This window comes from Sorex araneus, chromosome 1 (genome assembly GCF_027595985.1).
Source record: "Sorex araneus isolate mSorAra2 chromosome 1, mSorAra2.pri, whole genome shotgun sequence".
In the NCBI taxonomy this organism is placed as follows: domain Eukaryota; kingdom Metazoa; phylum Chordata; class Mammalia; order Eulipotyphla; family Soricidae; genus Sorex; species Sorex araneus.
The window spans coordinates 407,263,822-407,284,614 of NC_073302.1; the positions used below are offsets into that span (position 1 = coordinate 407,263,822).

A 20,793-nucleotide genomic window follows, 5' to 3' on the forward strand; every position below is an offset into this window, starting at 1 on the left:
CTGATTGCTGCATATTCAAGGCATGCACCCCTAATCCCTGAGCTATCTCTAATCCTGGTCTAGTATATTTAGAAGGTTTTCATGAGGGTACAATAAAACCCATTCAAAACGAACATTGACTAAGCTCTGAATGAAGACCAAACAAAGTTCTTTCTTAGGAAGATAAGAGATATTTAAAAAAATAATACAAGAAAGGCCCAGGTCCTCATTAGAAATGCAAAATATTTAACTGCATTGTTTTTGGTTTCTCGGATTGAATAATGAAGAGAACTGAAAGGATATATGTGATGCATGTGATTCTAAAAGAGGTAGAAAAATGTGTAGCCATGCTGAAAATTTGAAGAGACCCTAAAGATGGATACTTAGCAGGTCTCCTAGGTGGGATTTTGCTATATCAGAAACTAGAGGAACAGAGGGGTGGATAGTGTAATGTCCTGACATGGCCGGCAGAGGCCTTCACAGGCTGCCTGCAGTAAAGTGATTCCTGGGGGCTGGTTTTGGGAAGCAATGTGAGTTTCCAAGTCAAGGAGGGCACAAGTGATAATTTAAGGCTGCATGTTTCTAAGATTCCACTCAGTCATTTTAGCAAAGGTGCCAACAGTACTTGTTCTATAGTAGGCATGAGCCGTGGCTGTGTAGAAGCCTGCCTCTAACGTGGACTAGCCTAACAGCTGCTCCCTGGAACCACGGTCTCTCTGCAACGCACAGAGATTTGAAGGGAGACATTGCTTTTGACTTGCACATAGTCAAAAGCAAAAAACACATTTGCAGAGAAATTGGCCCTGTGACTACCCAAGAAGAAACAATGTATGGCAAGGGCCAGGAGGATTGCCCCATAGCTGGAAGCCTGCTTCATGAGTGGAGGGGAGAAGGCAGATGGAATAGAGAAGAGATCACTAAGAAAATGATGGCTGGAGGAACCAGTCGGGATGGGAGATGTGTGCCAAAAGTAGATAATGGACCAAACATGATGACCTCTCAATGTCTGTGTTGCAAGCTATAATGCCCCAAAGTAGAGAGATTATGGGGAATATTGTCTGCCATGGAGGCAGGGGGAGGGTGGGAAAGGGGGGTATAACAAGGGTATCATTGGTGGGGAATGTGCACTGGTAGAGGGATGGGTGTTTGATCATTGTGTGATTGTAACCCAAATATAAAAGCTTGTAACTATCTTATGGTGATTCAATAAATTTTTTAAAAAATTTCAGGGGTTGGCATGGGGCAGGAAAATGATAAAGCTGTAAAAAAGATCCCATGTTATTTTGATAATTAAGAGGCTAGTAAAAAGAGGAAGAAACAAACAAAAAACAAAAAAAAGAAACAATGTATGGGACAATGCGCTGGTTTCTCTGCTAAGCCCTGAGACCTCATGCGTTTCTGTGGTTGGGAGGATAAGCAGCAAATTAGAGGAGTGTGAGAACCTCAAGACCCAAAAGTCAGCTGGATGCCACTGATGCTCAGAGTCGTGAATCCACGGCTGAGTCCCCTAGAGAATACAACTAGAATTACCATTATGACATAATTGTCCTGCAGACTTACAAATGACCTATAATAAAGAGCTATGGTTCGGGGTGTTTAATTTTTGGGTAATATACCTGGAAGTATTGGAACTATTCCCAGCTAGCAAGGAAAGATCTTTAACCCTTGTATACTCTTCTCTCCCTCTCTCCCTTTCCTTCTCTCACCTTCTCTCTCTTTCTCTCTCCCTCTCTCTCTCTTTTTCTCTCTCTCTGGCCACTCTTTCTCTATTATTTTTGGATTTGTTCGTGTTATTTTTTAGTTGCAGAGTCAAACAGTTTCACTATAGAAGGGATAGAGTTGAGAGTCATTGTCACTGTCATCCCATTGCTCATAGATTTGCTCAAGCGGGCACCCGTAACGTCTCCATTGTGAGACTTGTTGTTACTGTTTTTGGCATATTTAACATGCCACAAGTAGCTTTCCAGGCTCTGGCGTTCGGGCATGATACTCTCAGTAGCTTGCCAGGCTCTCCAAGGGGGTGGAAGAATCGAACCCGGGTCAGCTGTGTGAAAGGCAAACACCCTACCACCATGCTATCGCTCCAGCCCAGAGTTGAGAATACAAAAGTAAAAGAACTTATTCACCACAGGCTGAGAAGCAGGTGATCTCTAAAATGGGGAATGTGTGCTGTTGGCCTTTACAAAGTTGGTTTGACAGCACTTTACCCAGACAGCCCCTCCTTGGGTTTTCTAAGAAGATAGTCTATTGCTTGGGCTTGTCATGAGGGGAAGAACTTTATAGTTCTGGTGATCGTCTCATGCTGTTACCACAGCCTTTTGGTGTATCTCCTTTTCTGAAGGGTCCGCCCTTCCCTTCTCTAGGTAGCTATTATTCTTAAGTGACCAAGTTTGGATGTGACTGTGCAAAATAATACACTCTCTCCATCTGCTAATTATAGTAATCATAAAGTGATTACCATTTCAAAATGAACACCATTATACTAACAAAACATTCTGATGAAAAGAGGTTCATTTAGTCTATTTTAGAAATGACTATCCAATTTTTTATTCATGTTTTATGAAGTTGGTTTAGGAAAATGACTTCCTATGATATTAATGGTTCTTTATCAACCTAGTATGTTCTAAGAAATATAAATCAGGGGATTGGAGAGATAGCTCAAAGGTCTATGTGCATTGCTTTGCATGCAGGAGGCCCAAATTCAATCCCTGGTATCATATGGTTCCCTGAGCATCACTGGAAGCAACCTCTGAGCACAGAGCCAGAAGTAGCCACTGAGCACCTCTGGGTGTGACACCCTCCCTCTCTACCCGCCCCCCCACCAAAGAAAAGAAAGAAATATATCTACGGGCTTTGGGGGAGAGCTCAGTGGCAAACCTGACTTTCAAGTTTGAGGTCATGAGTTCAATCCCCAGTGCACTCTTATGAGCCCAGCACAGCCGCACTGGTTTCTGCAGTTTGGGATTCCTGGTGCTACAACAGAATGTGTAATCTCTTGTTTAAAGTCCCACTGCAGCTGTGTGTGCACCCCCACTAACCAAAAGAGCAGCAACGAAGGAAAGGAATGGAGAAGGAAAATCAAGGTATGCATCAAGACAATAACTCACAGCCCTTCTGCAATGCACTCCAGTGATAGGATATTTCCTCTGAGCTCCTCTTTGCTACTGGTGTTGCCTTCTGGAGTTAAAAATGTGGGTGGCCTCTCCTTGTTTGATTTAGCTGCAAATGAGAAAATCAGCTTGCATTAAAATCTATGAATATGTATTTCTAGAAATATTGTTCACTGTCTGAAAATCATATGCCTTTTCAAAGCTCTTCAGATTGTGAAATTTCTCATGTATACTCTGCCTTACAAATAGTTATCACTCATTAGCTGGAGTAGAACAGCAGGAACAGAAACAATTTTGACGGCATAGCACTAATAGTATGGGTTATTTTCCCTTGGTACATTTCCTTAATTTGGAGTCAGTGTTTATAAATATTTGGTAAGTTGAAAAATTTCAAAATATTGATATAGAAATGAAAACCATGTTCTTAAATGACCCCTCTTAAGATTAGTGCTTAAGTGAAAGCAAAATTAACTGCCTATCTTCTGGAAGATATGTTTTCTCTGAAAAGAATTTTTTTTTTTGGGTCACACCCGGCGATGCACAGGGGTTACTCCTGGCTCTTCACTCAGGAATTACTCCTGGCGGTGCTCAGGGGACCATATGGGATGCTGGGAATCGAACCCGGGTCGGCCACGTGCAAGGCAAATGCCCTACCCGCTGTGCTATTGGTCCAGCCCCTCTGAAAAGAATTTTTAAGAAAGGGATTTTTCTTTGTTTTTTGTTTGGGGGCCACACCCATCCACCTGTGACTGGGAGTATTCTTGGCTCTGCATTCAGTAATCACTTTTGGTAGGCTTGAGGAATCATATGGGGTTCTGGGGATGAAACTTGGTTCAGCTACTTGCAAAGGCAAGTGCTTTACCTGCTGTACTATCTTTCCAGCCCCAAGACAAAGTATATATTAAAGATATATAAATATTCATATTTTTACCAAGGGTCTTATAACAAGTTCCACTGATTAATTATGGAAATAAATTTCTGGTGGATGTCTATAACAACACCAAACAGAAAGGTTTATGGAAATCAAATAAAAACAAGACAGTTAATGAGAAGTCTGCCAAACTGAATGCCACAAAATAAGAATAATGGTCCTATTAAATAAATTGACATCGGTTTCTTTTAAAAATAAGGAGGTTCAAATCAAAGATCTCAAAAAAGTTAATTAGCTATATTTTTTTTATGGAGACTTTCCAAAACGTGGTGTTAAATTCTGATGTTCTCAAAGAAAAAAAAGCTTAATATAGAAATTATGCCATATGTAGGTTTAATAGACTTTTGTTGTTTCCAACATTTTAATACATTATCTATTTGATGCTCATAAGAGGAATAAAAAGCATTATCAATTCTCAGGGGAAAAATTCCAGAGATATTTTTAAAGGTATTATCTTAGAAAAATCAGTGCTGTCCTTAGATTACAGAGATTGTACAGAAAAATATACCCATTTAAAAATAACTTTGAGGCTGGTTTTTGAATCCCTATTTATTGATATATTAAAGAATGGAACTGTAATATTTTTACTCTGGTTACTTATGGTACCTTCAATTTTTCAAGGATGAAATATTTTTCATTAAGAGAATCCTGTAGCCAGAGCCCATAATTTTCACTAATACTCTCTATACTTCAGAGCAAACTTTTATTTAAGAAATACTATTCCTTTTTTCCAAGACAATACACTAAAATTCTGTCATTTTAAAGAGATTGGTACTACTGTAGATAGAGAATTTTAAACAAAACTATGAGAAATGCTGTTACTAATTACATATGTGGGGGGATGGGATATGGGATGATTTACTATTCACATCCAGCTAACGTTAGTTGCTAGATAGTACTAAAGCTTTGATGAGTTAGTATTCTAGCAAGTTAATGCATTTTTGCCAATGCTTCATTAGTTCATGAAAGAAATGTATAAACAAGACAAAAAATTAAAAACATATCTGAATATAGATGGAAAAAAATTTTCAAACTATGCAAAATGGATCTTTTCATGAAAACAGTTAATTTGCATACACACAAAATGGAAAATGCTTTAGTGACATATTTGAAGGCTCACTGCCAAATTTTATAAGAAACATACACATAATTTAGTGGTATTAAACATGTAACTAGAAATTTATAAATAAATAAGGTTAAGTAGTCATGGAGGTGAAGTTAGTGAACTAAATTCTACAATGAGGGAGAGAGTATCAGTTACAGTTACCATAACTCACCACCATAAAACTCAGTGTCACTCAAATTAGCAGCTATAGTGTCATTCAATTCATCCACTGAAATAAACAGAATATTATGAAGAATGCACAAAGGTAGGAGAGAAGTTTCAAAAAGTATTGGGCAATAAAAGCAAATGTATACAGCTATGCTGACCAAATAACCACTTCAACCAAGTAAGAACATTGATTTGCATTATAATGACTGACTTACTAGTTCACTTAGCCACCCAAACTCATATAACTGAATATGAACATAGATCTGAATGAAAGTGGACATAACTAAAGCTGCAGGATTGCTGATAAAGGGGCCCCAAAGCACACACAAGTGCTTAGAAGATGCCAAGTAGACTGAGAAAGCTTTTAAGAGAACAGTAATAGTAGTAACAACAAAACCCATAAAATCACAACATTCAGGTATGTATATTTTTATAATTCCTATGCCAACACTTTAGTGACTATTTGCCAATTATTTCCTGTTCAAAGAGCCTATTACTACAAAGTCAGTAGTATTTAACAGTGAACATGTCTTGTACAGACTTGCCATCTCAGTGAGAATAAGGAAACTCAACTCTTACCTGAAATCACCTTCACGGAAATAGGTTGTTTTTGCTGTATGGTTTGGGTGTGGTTAAATCTGGCATAGCAGATATAATCTTCTCGGGTATCCTCTGGGAGAACATTGGAAAAATAAAGGTCTCCATTCAGACCTTGGGAAACCCTCTCACTCTGTGGAAGTCTTTGAAAGGCTACAGAAAGGCAGACAGATATTTAGGTCATTCCATCATAAAGTAGACATTTTTCAAATCAGCAAGACAAATGTATCAACTAATAGTTATGTGAACTTCACTTTTTTCCCCTATAAAGTTCTTTGAGTAAAAACCCAATAACTAAAATAAAAATAAAATAAAAATATACAATACAGTAAAACTCTAGCTTGTACCTGCCAAAATCTCAGGTGACAGAAATGAGATTAAGGCTGTACAGAGAAAAAAAATACATATATATATATATATATATATATATATATATATATATGGAAAATGGTAAGGGGCCAGGAAAACAGGGCGAAGTGCTTATAGCTGACCCTGATTCCATCCCAGACCACATATGATCCCTCAAATATGGCCGGGGTGATTCCTGAACATAACCAGGTGTGGTCCAAGCCCCTTCCACCCAGATAAAGTGTAGATTCAAAAGCATCTTTAAAAGCAAAATGTTTGTATGACTTTTTACAAGATTGTGATAGGTTCTTCACTGTTAAATACATAAATACATTACATATACCTTAGAAAATGCTTTTGAGAAAGATGTGAACTAGGGCTGCAACCACATACGTGCTCAGAAACACAACACTATAGGAGCACTTAATGGTGAGCAGTCCTATGGTAGTTGGTGGGAATGCCTGTCTGAGGGTCCCTGCCTGTCTGAGATCAGGATCTAATTGAAGATACAGGCAGCAAATGGAGCAATAATATGGAGTGACAGCTACAATTTAATGGCTGAACTGTTTTCCCAGGCTTATGTGGGGCTGATCTCCTCTCAGGTCTAGTCACGGAACTGTCTACCTTCAGGCACAGAGGGACAAAGGAACTAGAGGAGTCAGAGAAAGGAGAACCACCAATCTAGATAAGAATTTTCCTATGCATTTCTTGTACTCATCCTCTCTCAGTTCACCCACCCTTATCTGTGAGGTTCTTAGCTCTTAAATGTGGAAAAATGACAGGACCACAATTGCTCAGGCCAGGTGCTGTCCTGCTCCGGGACCTCTGCAATCTGGGTCAAGCACTGTGCTCCTCCACTACCAGGTGCCCTATCTGACATTTCATATGCGGCAGGGAAAAAAAGCAAATGTGGAGCCAGAACACTAAAAATGCCACCAATATCGTAATCAAGACTAGGGCTTGATTGACAGCTATAAATTCATGGTTTGAACCCATTAATCCCTAAAGAAACACTCAAAGGCAGATGTAAAGCATTCATCATCAAACCTTATTATCAGGGAAATGAAAATCAGAATGATAATGAGATACCATCTCATACCAATGAGAATGGGATATACCAAGGACTGTCAACAGTGTTAGCAAGGATGTGGTGAAAAAGAAACCCTCAGTCACTGATGCTGGGAATATTGTCAGGGGTAGCCTCGAGGGAAAGTAGTTTAAAGATTTCTCAAAAAAGAAAGACTAGAGCTCCCAGATGATTAAATAAATCCAGTTCTTGGCATCTACCTCCAAAATACAAAAACATTAATTCAAAAAGATATATGCATACCTATATTCATTACAGTATTTAGCACCGGGAGAAGCAACCAGGCCATCCAGGCTGCCATCTCCGCCCACCCAGGGGTCACACGCATAAGCCACCTCCTGCCGACACCAGATAATCTCTTTGGCCACCCTCCAAAACTCACTCCCTTCTCCTGGAAGGGAGCATAAATTGAGGCTCTGATAACCATGCCACTGGACTCCGCACCAGAGGCTGTTTCCACACAGGGCACCCCAGAGGGTCGAGGGAGAGCCCTCCCTGCCCCAAGGGAACCAGACCCAGAAGCTGACCTCCACTACCCAACCGCTGCCATGCTCCAGGCCGCTTTCCACACACTTGGGCCGAGCCTCACACATGAGTGAACATATTCCTGGACCGCGCGGCCACACATCATAAGACACTCTCTGCCCATTTTCCATACAATCATAGAGGGAAATATACATATATATATGTATATATATATATATATATATATATATATATGCCTCTTGGAGAGCCTGGCAAGCTACTGAGAGTATCCTGCCCGCACAGCAGAGCCTGGCAAGCTCCCCATGGTGTATTCGATATGCCAAAAACAGTAGCAATAACAGGTCTCATTCCCCTGACCCTGAAAGAGCCTCCATCATTGGGAAAGACGAGTAAGGAGAGGCTGCTAAAATCTCAGGGCTGGGATGATTGGAGATGTTACTGGCACCCGTTTGAGTAAATCAATGAACAATGAGATGACAGTGATACAGTGACAGTGATTTAGCACCATGGAGACAACCCAAATGTCCAACAGCAGATGTTGGATAAAGAAACTGTAGCATAAATGCACAATGCAATACTGGGCAGCTATAAGAAAAGAGGAAATTTTGCAGTCCATAGCAACTTGAATGACGCTGTAGAGTATCTGACCCAAAGTAAGTTAGAGGATACAGGACATACACTAGATGATTATCAGTCATCTGGGTTTGTAAAGAAATAAAACAAAGGAAGAGACAGTAGCAAACGATGACCAACACTTGGCCTTTTATTTAAAATCAAGATTATCAAGCCAGTAAGAATAGAATATGTGGGGGCAGCAGAGAGGAGGATAAGTGATGTAGGGACAGTGGTGGAGGGTCTGGTCTTGGATACTTTGGTGATGGTGAAGGTGCAATGACTTTATAAATCAAAACCATAAAGATTAAGACTATCCGTACCATATTAAACTATAAAAAAATTTAAAAATCAGGTAAAAAGTAATAAAAACAAAATCATAAAAAGAATCATTAAATGAACAAAAAAAGCTAAAGCTAAGCATATATACACTCTCTTCTGTTTCTTCTGTATTATTTATTTTTTAATGTAGGAATACTGCTATTTATTCAGCCACTGATTATACTGATTGAGCTGGGCATGAATTCTACTGTAATATTTTATTATTGATGGACATTGGTAGATGAAAGACCAAAGGAAAGGGAATGGGGTTTCATAATGGAGGTAGTACTTTGCCCTTTGAAACCTTCTGTATTATATTTGAAACAAATGTAAATATATAGAAATAACTTTACAAAGACAGCTTATAAAAAGAGTTCTATAAGTATATTAAGTTTTCCTCATATTTCATATGTGGAATAATTTGAAATGCCCTGCCAACAACCTAAAAATATATGTACATGACAGAGCCAGCATAGCAATATGAAAAAATTTACATATTCAGATGATTCTGAGACTTGACTTGTGCCTTTTTATTAAGTGGAAAGGTCATTTTTTAAATGTTAACCAAGGACCAAACTGGGTTTAATTTTGGAAGTGACATTTAGATATTGTTTTCTTGAAATCATATATTTAACTTTTTTTTGTTACTTATTCTTACAAAATTTGTACAAAATTTAAAAATCTGTGCATTTATTAATGGTATTTATTTTACATTTTTGTAATACTTTCTCTGAGTACTTTTATACAAGAGTCAAAATAGGAACAAAATCTACTGTTAAATTTTATCTTCAGCACAGAGTACAGTCAATGGTTTTACAGGAATCCACATCACTGAGACTAGAATAAACTCCCCAAAATATTTTACATTAATTTTTTCCACCCTATTTATATCAGTGATTTTTACCCTTTTCTTAAATCTCTAAATTGTCACCAGTCCAGTCTTTGAATAGAAAAGCACTGAACTACACAACTCTTGTTAAGGTCATGAATATCCTGGTAATACAACCCTTGTTCTGCCGAATTCAATACTCATTTCTTGGTCCCCAAGTTGTGTCATCTATCAGCAGCAGTCATGTAAACAGCCAGCTGTCTTCTTGACACTCCCGTCACCTTTTCTGAAATACCATGTTCTTTCTCTCTTACCTCAGTAGCCACCTCTTCTCACCTGGTTTCTTTCCAAGTTGTTTCCCTGGCTTAGGCATTGTCCCCAATCCCACGCCTCATCCCCTCCCGACCCCCCACCTCTCACTGACCAAGGACCCCTGTATCCTCTCATCCTTCCCTGGTTCTAGAGAGAAGTTTTAAAATGAAGACTCATGGAGCCATCTGCCTCCCTTAGGCTCTGGGTACATACCAGAATGCTCCTGCGTTAGGGGGCTTCATGTATAGAGTCCCCTTTCTGCCTAGACACTTAGGGATCCTTGCTCTCTTATTCCTCTATCTTCTCAAAACTCTGCTAGTTTTCTTCAAAGCACTTGTCAGAGGACACGCATTTTCTGAATGCATTTATTGTCTGCATCTCTGTTTCCATCTCCATCTATCTAACTATCAGTGAGAAAAGGAATCGTTTGATTTCTCTAGCCCAGTGGTTGGCACATAGCAGGTCCTCAGTATAATAGACTGAAGGAATAGAATGATAGATGTGCTATTCCAATGAGCATTTGTTTTCTTGAGTATCTCTAAAATATTTGATAAACACCACATGAATCACAACAGGTAGGAACATTACACTAACAAATAGCCATAAGCTTCTTGAAAGGAAACCTGTACTTTAAAACTTACAATTGTCCATCCAGAATATTATAGGTGGTGGTAATCCAAGTGGAGGTCTGCAGGGAAGTACTAAAGAGTGGCCATTTCGAAGTACTATTGGTTCAAGTTTCTCTTTGGTCCACAATGGTGACCCTATGAAGTAAAATAACCATTTACAAGTTATTTCTGCGTTAGAAAATTAAAAGAGCACTATAAAGAAAAACTATACTGCTGGGGAAATTTTGGGAAACTTAGAATTTATTCATATTGAAATAATAATAATAAGCATAGTTTTAAAATACAATGTTAACAGCAAAAATATTTTTTATTCATTACCAACTTCATTTACTACCATTCATTTACTACCTATAAATTTTAAAAACCATTTCATACTGAGTATTGCTGTTTGTGTGTATGTGTCTCCCTCACAAAGCTCCCCAAGCACTACTGGGGAAAACCTCTGAAAAAAAAGAAGACACACAAGTTTGGCAAAAACATGTTCTTCACAAAATGAATGGAAAAATAATTAACAGTCAAAAAATCTGTTACATCAATAAAAATCCATCTAAATCTTTGACTATCATACAGCATTGTGTATGTAGAAGTGTATTTATTTCTAAGACTGACCAGAGTATTTATGACATGTTGATAAAACAAAAAATGTTAATAGTAAACTCATTTTACATGGGCTACAGAAGCAGCCCTTGAGTTCCTGCTGTGGCCCAAACCATTCTCCAAACAATGAAACCCAGCTCATTTTAAGCACATAAATCATTGCTCACTGAAAAAAAAAATGGAAACAGTACTTGAGGACTAGTTACTTCCTTGAATGGAAAGATTCATGAATAATATTATAATTTGATTTTAGTTTATCTGTAACTATTTGTAACACATTTTTTCTATAATGATACACATCACACATATGTAATACAATTTTAACATTAACCAGAACTGCAGTTCTTTTTTCCTTTTCCAGCAACAGGAATTAACCCCAGGGCCTCACACATGCAAGGCATGTGCTCTACTGATGAACTACATACCAGCCCCAGGACAGGTTTCTTTAAATATATGCTCCTGAGATTGTTGTGCAGATGATTTGGGCGCTGACTGCTATAGGATTAGCATAACAACAGGGTAGTAAGAGCATGGTCATGCCAGTGAAACTGTAAGACTGAAATGCTTAAAAACGTAACAGCCTTAACTACTCCTTTTCATCTATTTGGCTTTAGAAGTTTATTTTACATAAAGTATGTGAGAACTTAATAATTTTATTATTTCAGACTTGAATTAACTGGATCAGCTGAACATAAGGCTGAGAAACTCGTGGTTCAGTGGCAAGGAGCAATGCCAATCAGAGGACTGAACCAATGCAGTAGCACAGGGCAGCAGAGTCTGACCACACCCAACAGTGCTCAGAGTCTATTTCTGGCTCTGCACTTAAAAGCTCCTCATAGAGCTCTGCAAACCATATGCTGTGCCACTGACAGAACCAGGGTCAGCCCTGTGTGTGGAAAGTTCTTACATCCTTTACTATCCCTCCAGTCTTTTTTTTTTTTTTTTAATGTTAACTGGCTGGCTAATAGATGTTGAGTCTTAAAGCAAAACATCGAAGTGGGTTCTATTTAGTTGACAAGTCCTACTTACTGGATGGTCGGATGATAATGTTGTTAGAAATTGCAGCCCCACGTTCATTCCTGGCTGTGCACTGATAGACGCCTTCATAGCTCTCCGCCTTCCCTTCGCTCATGATGTTGATTATGAGGGTTCCCGACCCTGGCTGCATGGTGACGAGAGGGTCTTTGTCTATGTCAAAATGAGTCCCATTTCGGGTCCAGGAGAAGCTACCCAACACATAAAGGATTAAGTTTGCTGACAGTTCAAACAAAATTACTTAACTCCTTAATGTATTCCTAGAAATTTCATGGGCTTTTAGAGATAACCACACATTTTCATATTCAGTAAAAGAGTAATAAACTCCTTACCAAAAATGTTCATTAAATCATGATTTAGAAAAAAATGTTGGCCATACATTCAAGGTACAAACCTTTATTAGAATCAGATGAAAACTGAACTCAAATTGGCACACAAATTGCCTGTCATTTTTCATGGAAAATTCGGGAGATAAGTCCCTTAGTCACACGTCTCAGAGCTTTATTAGCATTTTTATTGTAAATTCCTTTGCTCACAGAATTGATAACCTGTCTATACAAATTTGCTCTGGGCTAAAATGTGTCAAGAAAGGCTTTTACAAATACTGTGTATGTGTGTGTGTGTGTGTGTATGTGTGTGCGTATACTTAAAAGTGATCCAGTCAGTTTTAAGCTTCCAAAATGCAAAGTGAAGGTAGTGAGGAAAGAAAAAATATGAGTTAAGTGGTGATTTGAATGTTGCTTACTAAAGTAAATTCTATACATTTTGCACATTTTAAATAATAGAGATTTAAAAAATTTTTAGGAACTAACTTAAATGATCAAATGAACTACTTTTTTCCCTAATTTTCTAGAGAAAAGATTGATTTTTATATACATGTCTTTGTAGTTTATATACAAAGCACTTGTGCAATTAAATGCTTTATAACCTGACACATCAGCAATGGCCATATTTATATGTTGGCAAATATCTCTAAATTTCAGCCTGTTTTTCAGATCCACTTAGGTCTTCTGTTCCACTATTTATTCCTATATCAGTGATTGTCACAAGTTCTAACTCATGAGGGTTTGTTGTGGTAGGTGCCAATGACATATAATATGTAGAAGTTGGGTTTATTGTTAAATATTTATTCTGCAATTCACAGGGCAATGGCCATTTAAAAAATTATCTACATGTAATTCTCCGGATTTTTTGGTGAGAATTTTATGACAATTTTTAGGTATAATTAAAAACCTTAAGAATAATGTATGGACTGGGGCTATAGCACAGTGGGTAGGGTATTTGCCTTGCACGTGGCTAATCCGGTTGGATTCCTCCGTCCCTCTTGAAGAGGGATGGGATACTCTACCAAGAGTATCCCGCTCACATAGCAGATCCTGGCAAGCTACCCGTGGTGTATTCAATATGCCAAAAACAAGTAACAACAAGTCTCACAATGGAGACGTTACTGGTGCCCACTCGAGCAAATCGATGAACAAAGGGACGACAGTGCTACAGTGCTAGCAAGAATAATGTATGCCACTGGACTGAGCATTCAGACCTCAATACTGACAAATCACTAGTAGCAGTTTGTTAAGTACAGAAGAGAAGTCAAATATTTCCCAAGGAAGGCACTGAATATTTGTGGTTCTGGATTTGCAGTCTTTTGGTGAATCTTAAGAGTAAAAAACTGGTCTGATGCTTACAGAAATGAATGATAAGGAGACGGAGAAATAATAAGGAGGTAAGGTGCTTGCCTTGCCTTCAGCTGATGGGTTCGATTCAATGTTGTTCAAATTGGCCAAAGGCACAGAACCTGGGAATTTACCTCAAGAACTGAACTTACATCAGATGGGGTGTGGGTGAGTGGGGGATCCTGAGACAATGATGGATGGAAGTGGACAGTGGTGGAGGATGTGGTGCTGGAACATTGTATTCAAGATACCTTATCATTACCAGTATTGTATATCATGGGGACTAAAATAATATTTAAAAATAAAACAAAACAGGGGCTGGAGTGATAGCACAGTGGGTAGGGCATTTGCCTTACATGCTGAAGACCTAGGTTCGATTCCCAGCATCCCATATGGTCCCCTGAGCATTGCCAGGAGTAATTCCTGAGTGCAGAGCCAGGATTAACCCCTGTGCATAGCCAGGTGTAACCCCAAAAGCAAAACAACAAATAAATAAATAAAACAAAACAGAAAAAAGTTCGTGTTCCATTTTAATAATAATTCAACTCTTATATGTATATAATAAGTGGTGGATATGTGGTGGATAACAAGTTAGCTGTAGGAGCCTAGATAAGTTACAAAGCATTGTTAGGCATCTATTTCCTATATGTGAAATACATTGTTTGGATCCTAAAACTTCCATACTTCTACTTTTATATTTCTACCAACTCTAAAATGCGATGTGGCACACCTGACAAGATCCACACAGATAGCCCTGAACACTGAACCCTGACAAGTTTGTAAAACAGAGCAAATAGAATTTCTCTCTCCAGAGCTGGCAGAGATATTGTAAGTCATCAAATGCAACTTTTTTTACAGCCAAAGAAACTGATGCTTAGGGAAAAAATTGATTCTTCATGCAATAAGTCATTAAAAGACTATCCACATTTCCCTGCAATTTTTAAAAAATCTTTTTAATTGAATCACTGTGAGATAAACCCTTACAAAGCTGTTCATGATTGGATTTCAGTCATACAGTATTCCAACACCCATCCCTCCACAAGTGCACATTTCCCAGCACCAGTGTCCCCAGGTTCCCTCCCATCACTCCCTGCAATTTTTTAAAGATTTCATAGGAGGGTCTGAATATAAAATATTACTGTGGATTTTTAAAGAGTAAAAAAGCTAATTTTAATCAAGCAGAAAGGCAAGAACAATGACCCTACAAATATTAATTCAGAGACAGATGGCCAGACCTGAAATTAACATTGATACTAACATTAAGGCCCACGCACCACACCACAGCAGAAAGCACACCCACCTGGGAGGAGGTTTTCCTTTGGCCTCACACTGGATTACAATATTCTCCCGAGGGTCAATAATGTAATCTTTTGGTGACTGTTGAGTGATGGTTGGAGGCTGTACCACTTAATTGCAGAAAGAAGAACAGTGTCAAGAAATACATCATTTAATATAATTACAGTTCTGTTTTCATGTCCAAGTTCCTTTCCCTAAGTAAAATATATTCCAAATGTTTTTGGTAATTTTCACTGTGGAAGCAAAAACCACCATTGATTTTTTTTTGGTTAAGGCATTAATGCCTTTGTAGATGTACTCACAAAGACTAATTTTCCATACCAAAAGTTCAGGGAAATCATTGCCAATACAAGTATTAAGAAAGCATTAGTATTATGAAAGCATCTTTTCTGATGTAACAATGAGATATTCCTTTCAAAAACATTCAAAAAATGTTTGAATCCATATCCTTTGGTTCAAACAATGCCTTCCAAAGGAATCCGCTGCTCCTAAAGAAGAGTGACTTGCAGCACATTCCTGTGCTCATGTAAATTAATATATGCCAGGAAATAATTAATTTGATTAAAGTATTTTAAAAAGATGGTTAGGAGACTTGACGTGCCTTATGAGTTGCAGTCAGGCAACAGTTATGTACTAGGAAGTGGATGGGAATAGAGATAAAAGTCTCATTTATAAGATAAATGGAACTGGAAAGTTTTCTTGTTATGGGAGACAATATTTTTTCACCTTGTAGAGTATTATCTGATTGTTTATGATAAAGTGTAGGGGAGAAACTATTCTGACCCAGAACAACTCAATTTGAAGAAAACTGATATCTGGCTAAATCTCGGTCACTTTAAGATCGTCATATCTTTCTTCCTTGAAACCAGAGTGATGAGTGTGCAGAAAGAATCTATTCCCAGGCATTCTGTTGTTCAGGGCATGGAGAGCTGTGTGCATAAACTGATAGTTCTCAACCAGGAGCAATGTGTCTCCATCCCCGTGGAATATCTGATCCTTTCTGGAGGGAATCTGATTGCCATCTCTGAGAAGTGGAGGTATGCTGGCATCTGGTGTGCAGAAACTGCTAAACATCTTACAATGTTCGGGACAGCCCACTGGAGCAAAAGACAATCATGCTATATGTCAGCAGATTTGAGACAGAAACACTGGCCCAGACCACTAGGTGAACGTTACTCCCGGAGTTCTGCCATGCAGTGGCCATCCCATGCACCTTCCCTTTCATCATGAACGTTCCCCAGTGCCCTCCAATGTTCTCACTCTCCATTTCCTACCGTGTGTTTGACACTGGATAATCTGTTTCATCTTCTTCGTTTTTCCTTTATTCTCTCTCAGTGCTCATGTTTACTTTGTAAAAACCTTTTTCATATGCTGACCAGGCATTTCTTAAAACTTAATAGTTGCCCTCTGCTCTTTCTTACTTCACTGTGGTTAAGTTGCCAGGACTGAATACTGCTTTCATGTCCAATGCCTTGCAAATCTGCACACATGGCTCTGCTCTAGTTTTATTGCTATCCACCAGATCTTTTACTATATATTCAAGTAACACCTAAGTATAGATAAAAAAGGAAGCTTGTTATTTTCACCATTCACTATGCACCTGTCAAGTAGAGGGTAACGGACAGTATATATTTTCCCTCTCTTTAAAGAGTTTGAATTCTCAGATTCTAATCTATGCACATGCCCTCTTTCTTCTAGTCCTGCCAATTCCAATACTAGATTGCTGTTCAGTCTTAAGATTAAGAACCATATAAAACTAAGTTTATTTGCTTCTTACTAGCTCCAAGAATTTAGGCCAGTTTCTCAATGTCTGTCATTTCCAATTTCCTTAGAGGGAAAAATATTACTTAATGGTAGTTATCTAAGGTCAGGAATATAACTCAGAGGTAGAACACTTGCCCAGCATGTGTGAAGACCTGAGATTAATCCCAGCAATAACAATAATAGTAGAATTAGCTAGGAGAAGTGTTTATCTCTTAGGGTTGCTGAGAGGATAAAATAAATTATGTAAAATTCTTAGTACATACTAATGCTATAATTGCTATGTTAACTTATTTCAAATTATTGTCACAATTATATTAATTTTAATCAACTTCACATTTGAGTGATTTTTTTAAGGTTCTAAGAGTATCACACTTAGGGTAATGAGAGGAAGTCTAGAATTCTAAACCCTGGGAATGATGGACATAGATGGAGGGTGAGAGGATTTTTAGGAGTGAACCAGTACCAGATTCTGTACTTTTCTACAAGTTACAGGTGCAAATCTGGTAGGTTTAAACAAAAAAATTTCTATTCATGCTTCTGAATTAGAATAAGTTAGATGCTATTTCTACTAACTGGAAGCCATCACATGGAAGTTCCTCTTTGTTAAATGCTTAGGTCACCTTGCCACTAACAAGTGCTTTTCTGAAATAAGGGAAAATTATTAGGGGAATAAGGTTATTTTTCAGTAAGCAGGTTATTTGCCTGGTTAATTTGCAACTTGCAAATTATAATTTGCCTGGCTAATCCAATATCAAAGGGCTTTTCAAATGTTGAAAAATTATTTATTAGGTCAATGAGAGATGTTGCCCAACATATCAGGGCAGAAGAAGCTTTTACTGAGAGCTAGCCACCAGATGTGATGTGGGCATTGCTGCTTATTTGTCTCTTGCATTCTTCAAGACAATATTCAAATTCACTGGGCTATTACTGGTGATACACAGAAACAGTACCATATTTATAAGGTCCTGCAGGCTAAGTCAGGACCGCCCATTTGGATAAAGTATTTACATAGATCCACTTCCTAAAAAATCACCAAATGATTTGCCTTCATTCCAGTAAGTATTTAAAAACATTTAGAAATGGACAGTCCTTTTCTCTAAATGTTGTGAATTTTCTCATTGAGTTACATCAGATATAAATAAAGCTTAGAAGTTAGTAGTGCAGAACATTGGTAAAAAAAAAAAGTAGCATCTGAGTCATCAGAAATCATGCTTAGGATAAACATGTTTCTTTGTTTTTAAATGCAATGTTTAGTCAGAGTAAGTACACATGCTTAAATAGATATTAGTCACAAAACATAAAATTCTGGTTTAATTCACAGTATTAATTCAAAAACAAAGACATGGTGAAAATTTCACACTGCCTACTAATTACAGAAAGACACTTACAGTCTTCAAGAAGTTTTGCTTTTTCCCCATCAATATCAGCAGGTGAGTGGGCAAACAGGATTAAAGAAAACCAGATGTTAGTAATAAGAACATTAGAACCCTGAAGATAAAAGGGGCATCTTTGTCTATTTGTTTTGACCTATAAAAATAGAGTGATGATTGAAATCAATAGTGAAGTTGCAAGAAAAAAGAACTCTCATGAATGGTTTTGTTTATTCCTGTAGTGCCTATCCCACATCAACATATGGAAGAAGAAAAGAAATGCTATAGACAAAATGTGATTCTTCCAGGAACAGGAATGGCTATTTCCATCGAATCTGTGTATGCTGGGAAAGTTATTAAGTTTGATTTGGAAAAAATAGCTGAAATCTTCTAGTAATCTGAGTTTTCAGACTATGCAGCATCTGATCTTTTTATCCCAGACATCACAACATACATGGTAATAACACCAAAGAATAGAACGTTGCTAGAACAGCAACACTCCCCACAAGCCAAGTTGAATGCTAATTTTAGGTTTTTATATTTCCATGGCTAATTCTCAAGCCAGTAATTGAACTTTTCAGACTGTTAGTATGTTTCTGTTTCAAAATTTCTCAGCCACTCAAGGGATACTAGTTCCCACACCAAGGAGTGCCTCGACTTAGAAGGGCTAAGTGGAACAGGGGCAAAAGAAACAGGAAGGCAAGGAGGCAATTACATTAACATACAATTTAAATGATTCTACAGTGCTGCCTGTCATTATTACTTGCAAAGGTTAATGCCAGAGCGCCTGGGTTACCCATGACTTTCTTTTCATCCTCAGTACGCCTCTTCTCCATTAGCAGCGATAATTGAGTTAGCCATAGGTGACTATTTCCCTGTGATAGTTAGACGGAGCGGTTAGATTAAGGGGGAACATATTTAACACAAGAGAGAACAAAAGCATTTTTCCCAAGTGCTCTTCTCTCTCTTTGTATGTTGTTAAGGTAAATGCTTACTTAGGCACTTCTACTCCAATGGGCTTAAGCAATTTCCCCCCCTAAATTCAAGGTGCGTGAATAGATTAAGGGGATGAATGAGTATTTTTTTAAATAAGAAAAGCATTTTTTAATTGTACTTTGGACTATAAATGCACAGCGTCTTATTTGCCTCCAACAAACTATGGGGCATACCATTTCTTGTTTTTTCTCTTTTTTCCCCTTCTTGTTATCTTACTGGCAATGGGAACCTCAAGTTAAAAGTGACATCCCTGCAACTGAATAGCGGGGAAGCACTGTCTTCCTTGCACCTTGGAAAGCCTGCCAAGCAGATGTTCTTTTCAGGAGGCTAATGGATTTAAAGAGGTCAGGCAGATTAGGGATAAAGAATAAATCAATTCTGAGGTACAGTAATTGCCCAGATTTGAAATTATGCTTTCCAGGGTAGAAGTGACCAGTTGAAACCTAGCATTATCTATATTTCTCACAAACAGGCCGCCCAGACCAGAGAGAATGCTTTTTCTCTTGGGAAAAGAGTAGGATAACACAGTCGCTTGCTTCATTTTAAATTGTATCCTGCAGATGATTTGTTTTATTCCCCCAAATTTACATCTCCATCTTTGCTTATGTTTTTTTTTTAAATTTGAATGAAAAAATAAAGCTTTCGGTTAACCCTAGATACATTTCCTAGATATAGACTCATTAAAGGCTAAGCTTCAAAATTTGAAAGTGAAAATGCCTTGTCAGAATCAAGAGTAAAGAATCCTGAGTACTACAGGGAATACAGAGGGATATAGAATCGGTGAAGAGACCATTCTCCGGTCATTTCCAGAGCATTCTCAGCATAAGGAGAGGGTGTGGAGTGGAGAAGTCCCCATTATTGTTTTAAAATGATTCTTTTATTGCAGAACTCCTTCTATAAAGAGTCACTTGTTGGGAGGTTCAGAACAGCCCAGAAGTTATGCCTTCTCTCCAATCCCTCCTGATGGTACACATGTCACCAGACTAGGAGAAAATAAGAAGGGGACGGAGTGTGTGACCATTTAATGACCATTTCTATAGTGTGATTCATTATAAACACCAGGTGCTGAAGATAAAAGTCAAATTAATTTTAATTAGTTTCTGAGTATCACACAGACACTTTCCACTCACACAGTTCAGAGTGATGGTAAATGCCTAGGAGGGTTGATTCCTGGGTCTAAGAGCTTAAAAATGTTAATACTTACGATCAAGAGGTACTTCCAGTGCACTAATCATCTGGCACAGAAAGAGAATCAGGGGCACTCTGCCTGCAGATAAGCACTTCCTTTTCGGCATTATTTTAAGCTGCATTAGCTTAATTCCTGCTGAGACTCACCAACCGAATTTCTTTTCTTCTTTCACAAAAGCTTTGTGTGCAACGTTTAAATAATTTTCATGCAGGGAGCTGAAAAGGGATAGGATAAGAATTATAGTGTATTAAAAGCAGGAAATGAAGAATTGAAGTACACAGCACATAAAAGTATCAGTCCTATATTATACATAACGGGAGTGGCCTTTTAAATATTTAACTCAAGACCAGAATAATCAT

General features: G+C 38.0%; 1 protein-coding gene across 31 annotated transcripts in view; it reads right to left on the reverse strand.

The window, feature by feature from the left end:
• NRCAM (neuronal cell adhesion molecule) overlaps positions 1–20,793 on the reverse strand; it is a 314,513-nt gene that overhangs the window by 65,352 nt on the left and 228,368 nt on the right. For 15 of the 31 annotated variants that reach the window (XR_008627059.1, XM_055119016.1, XM_055119032.1 and 12 more), the window contains 8 exons: positions 20,450–20,649; positions 18,268–18,285; positions 15,120–15,225; positions 12,141–12,337; positions 10,527–10,649; positions 5,873–6,043; positions 5,298–5,354; positions 3,087–3,198 (listed from right to left, as the gene is read on the reverse strand). Coding sequence is in view for 30 of the 31 variants with exons in the window: in XM_055119016.1 (XP_054974991.1) it covers positions 3,087–3,198; positions 5,298–5,354; positions 5,873–6,043; positions 10,527–10,649; positions 12,141–12,337; positions 15,120–15,225; positions 18,268–18,285; positions 20,450–20,555 (890 nt within the window). In the remaining variant the exon portion in view is untranslated. The remainder of the gene's footprint in view (positions 1–3,086; positions 3,199–5,297; positions 5,355–5,872; positions 6,044–10,526; positions 10,650–12,140; positions 12,338–15,119; positions 15,226–18,267; positions 18,286–20,449; positions 20,650–20,793) is intronic. The other 16 variants (XM_055119075.1, XM_055119095.1, XM_055119086.1 and 13 more) reach the window with 3 other exon arrangements.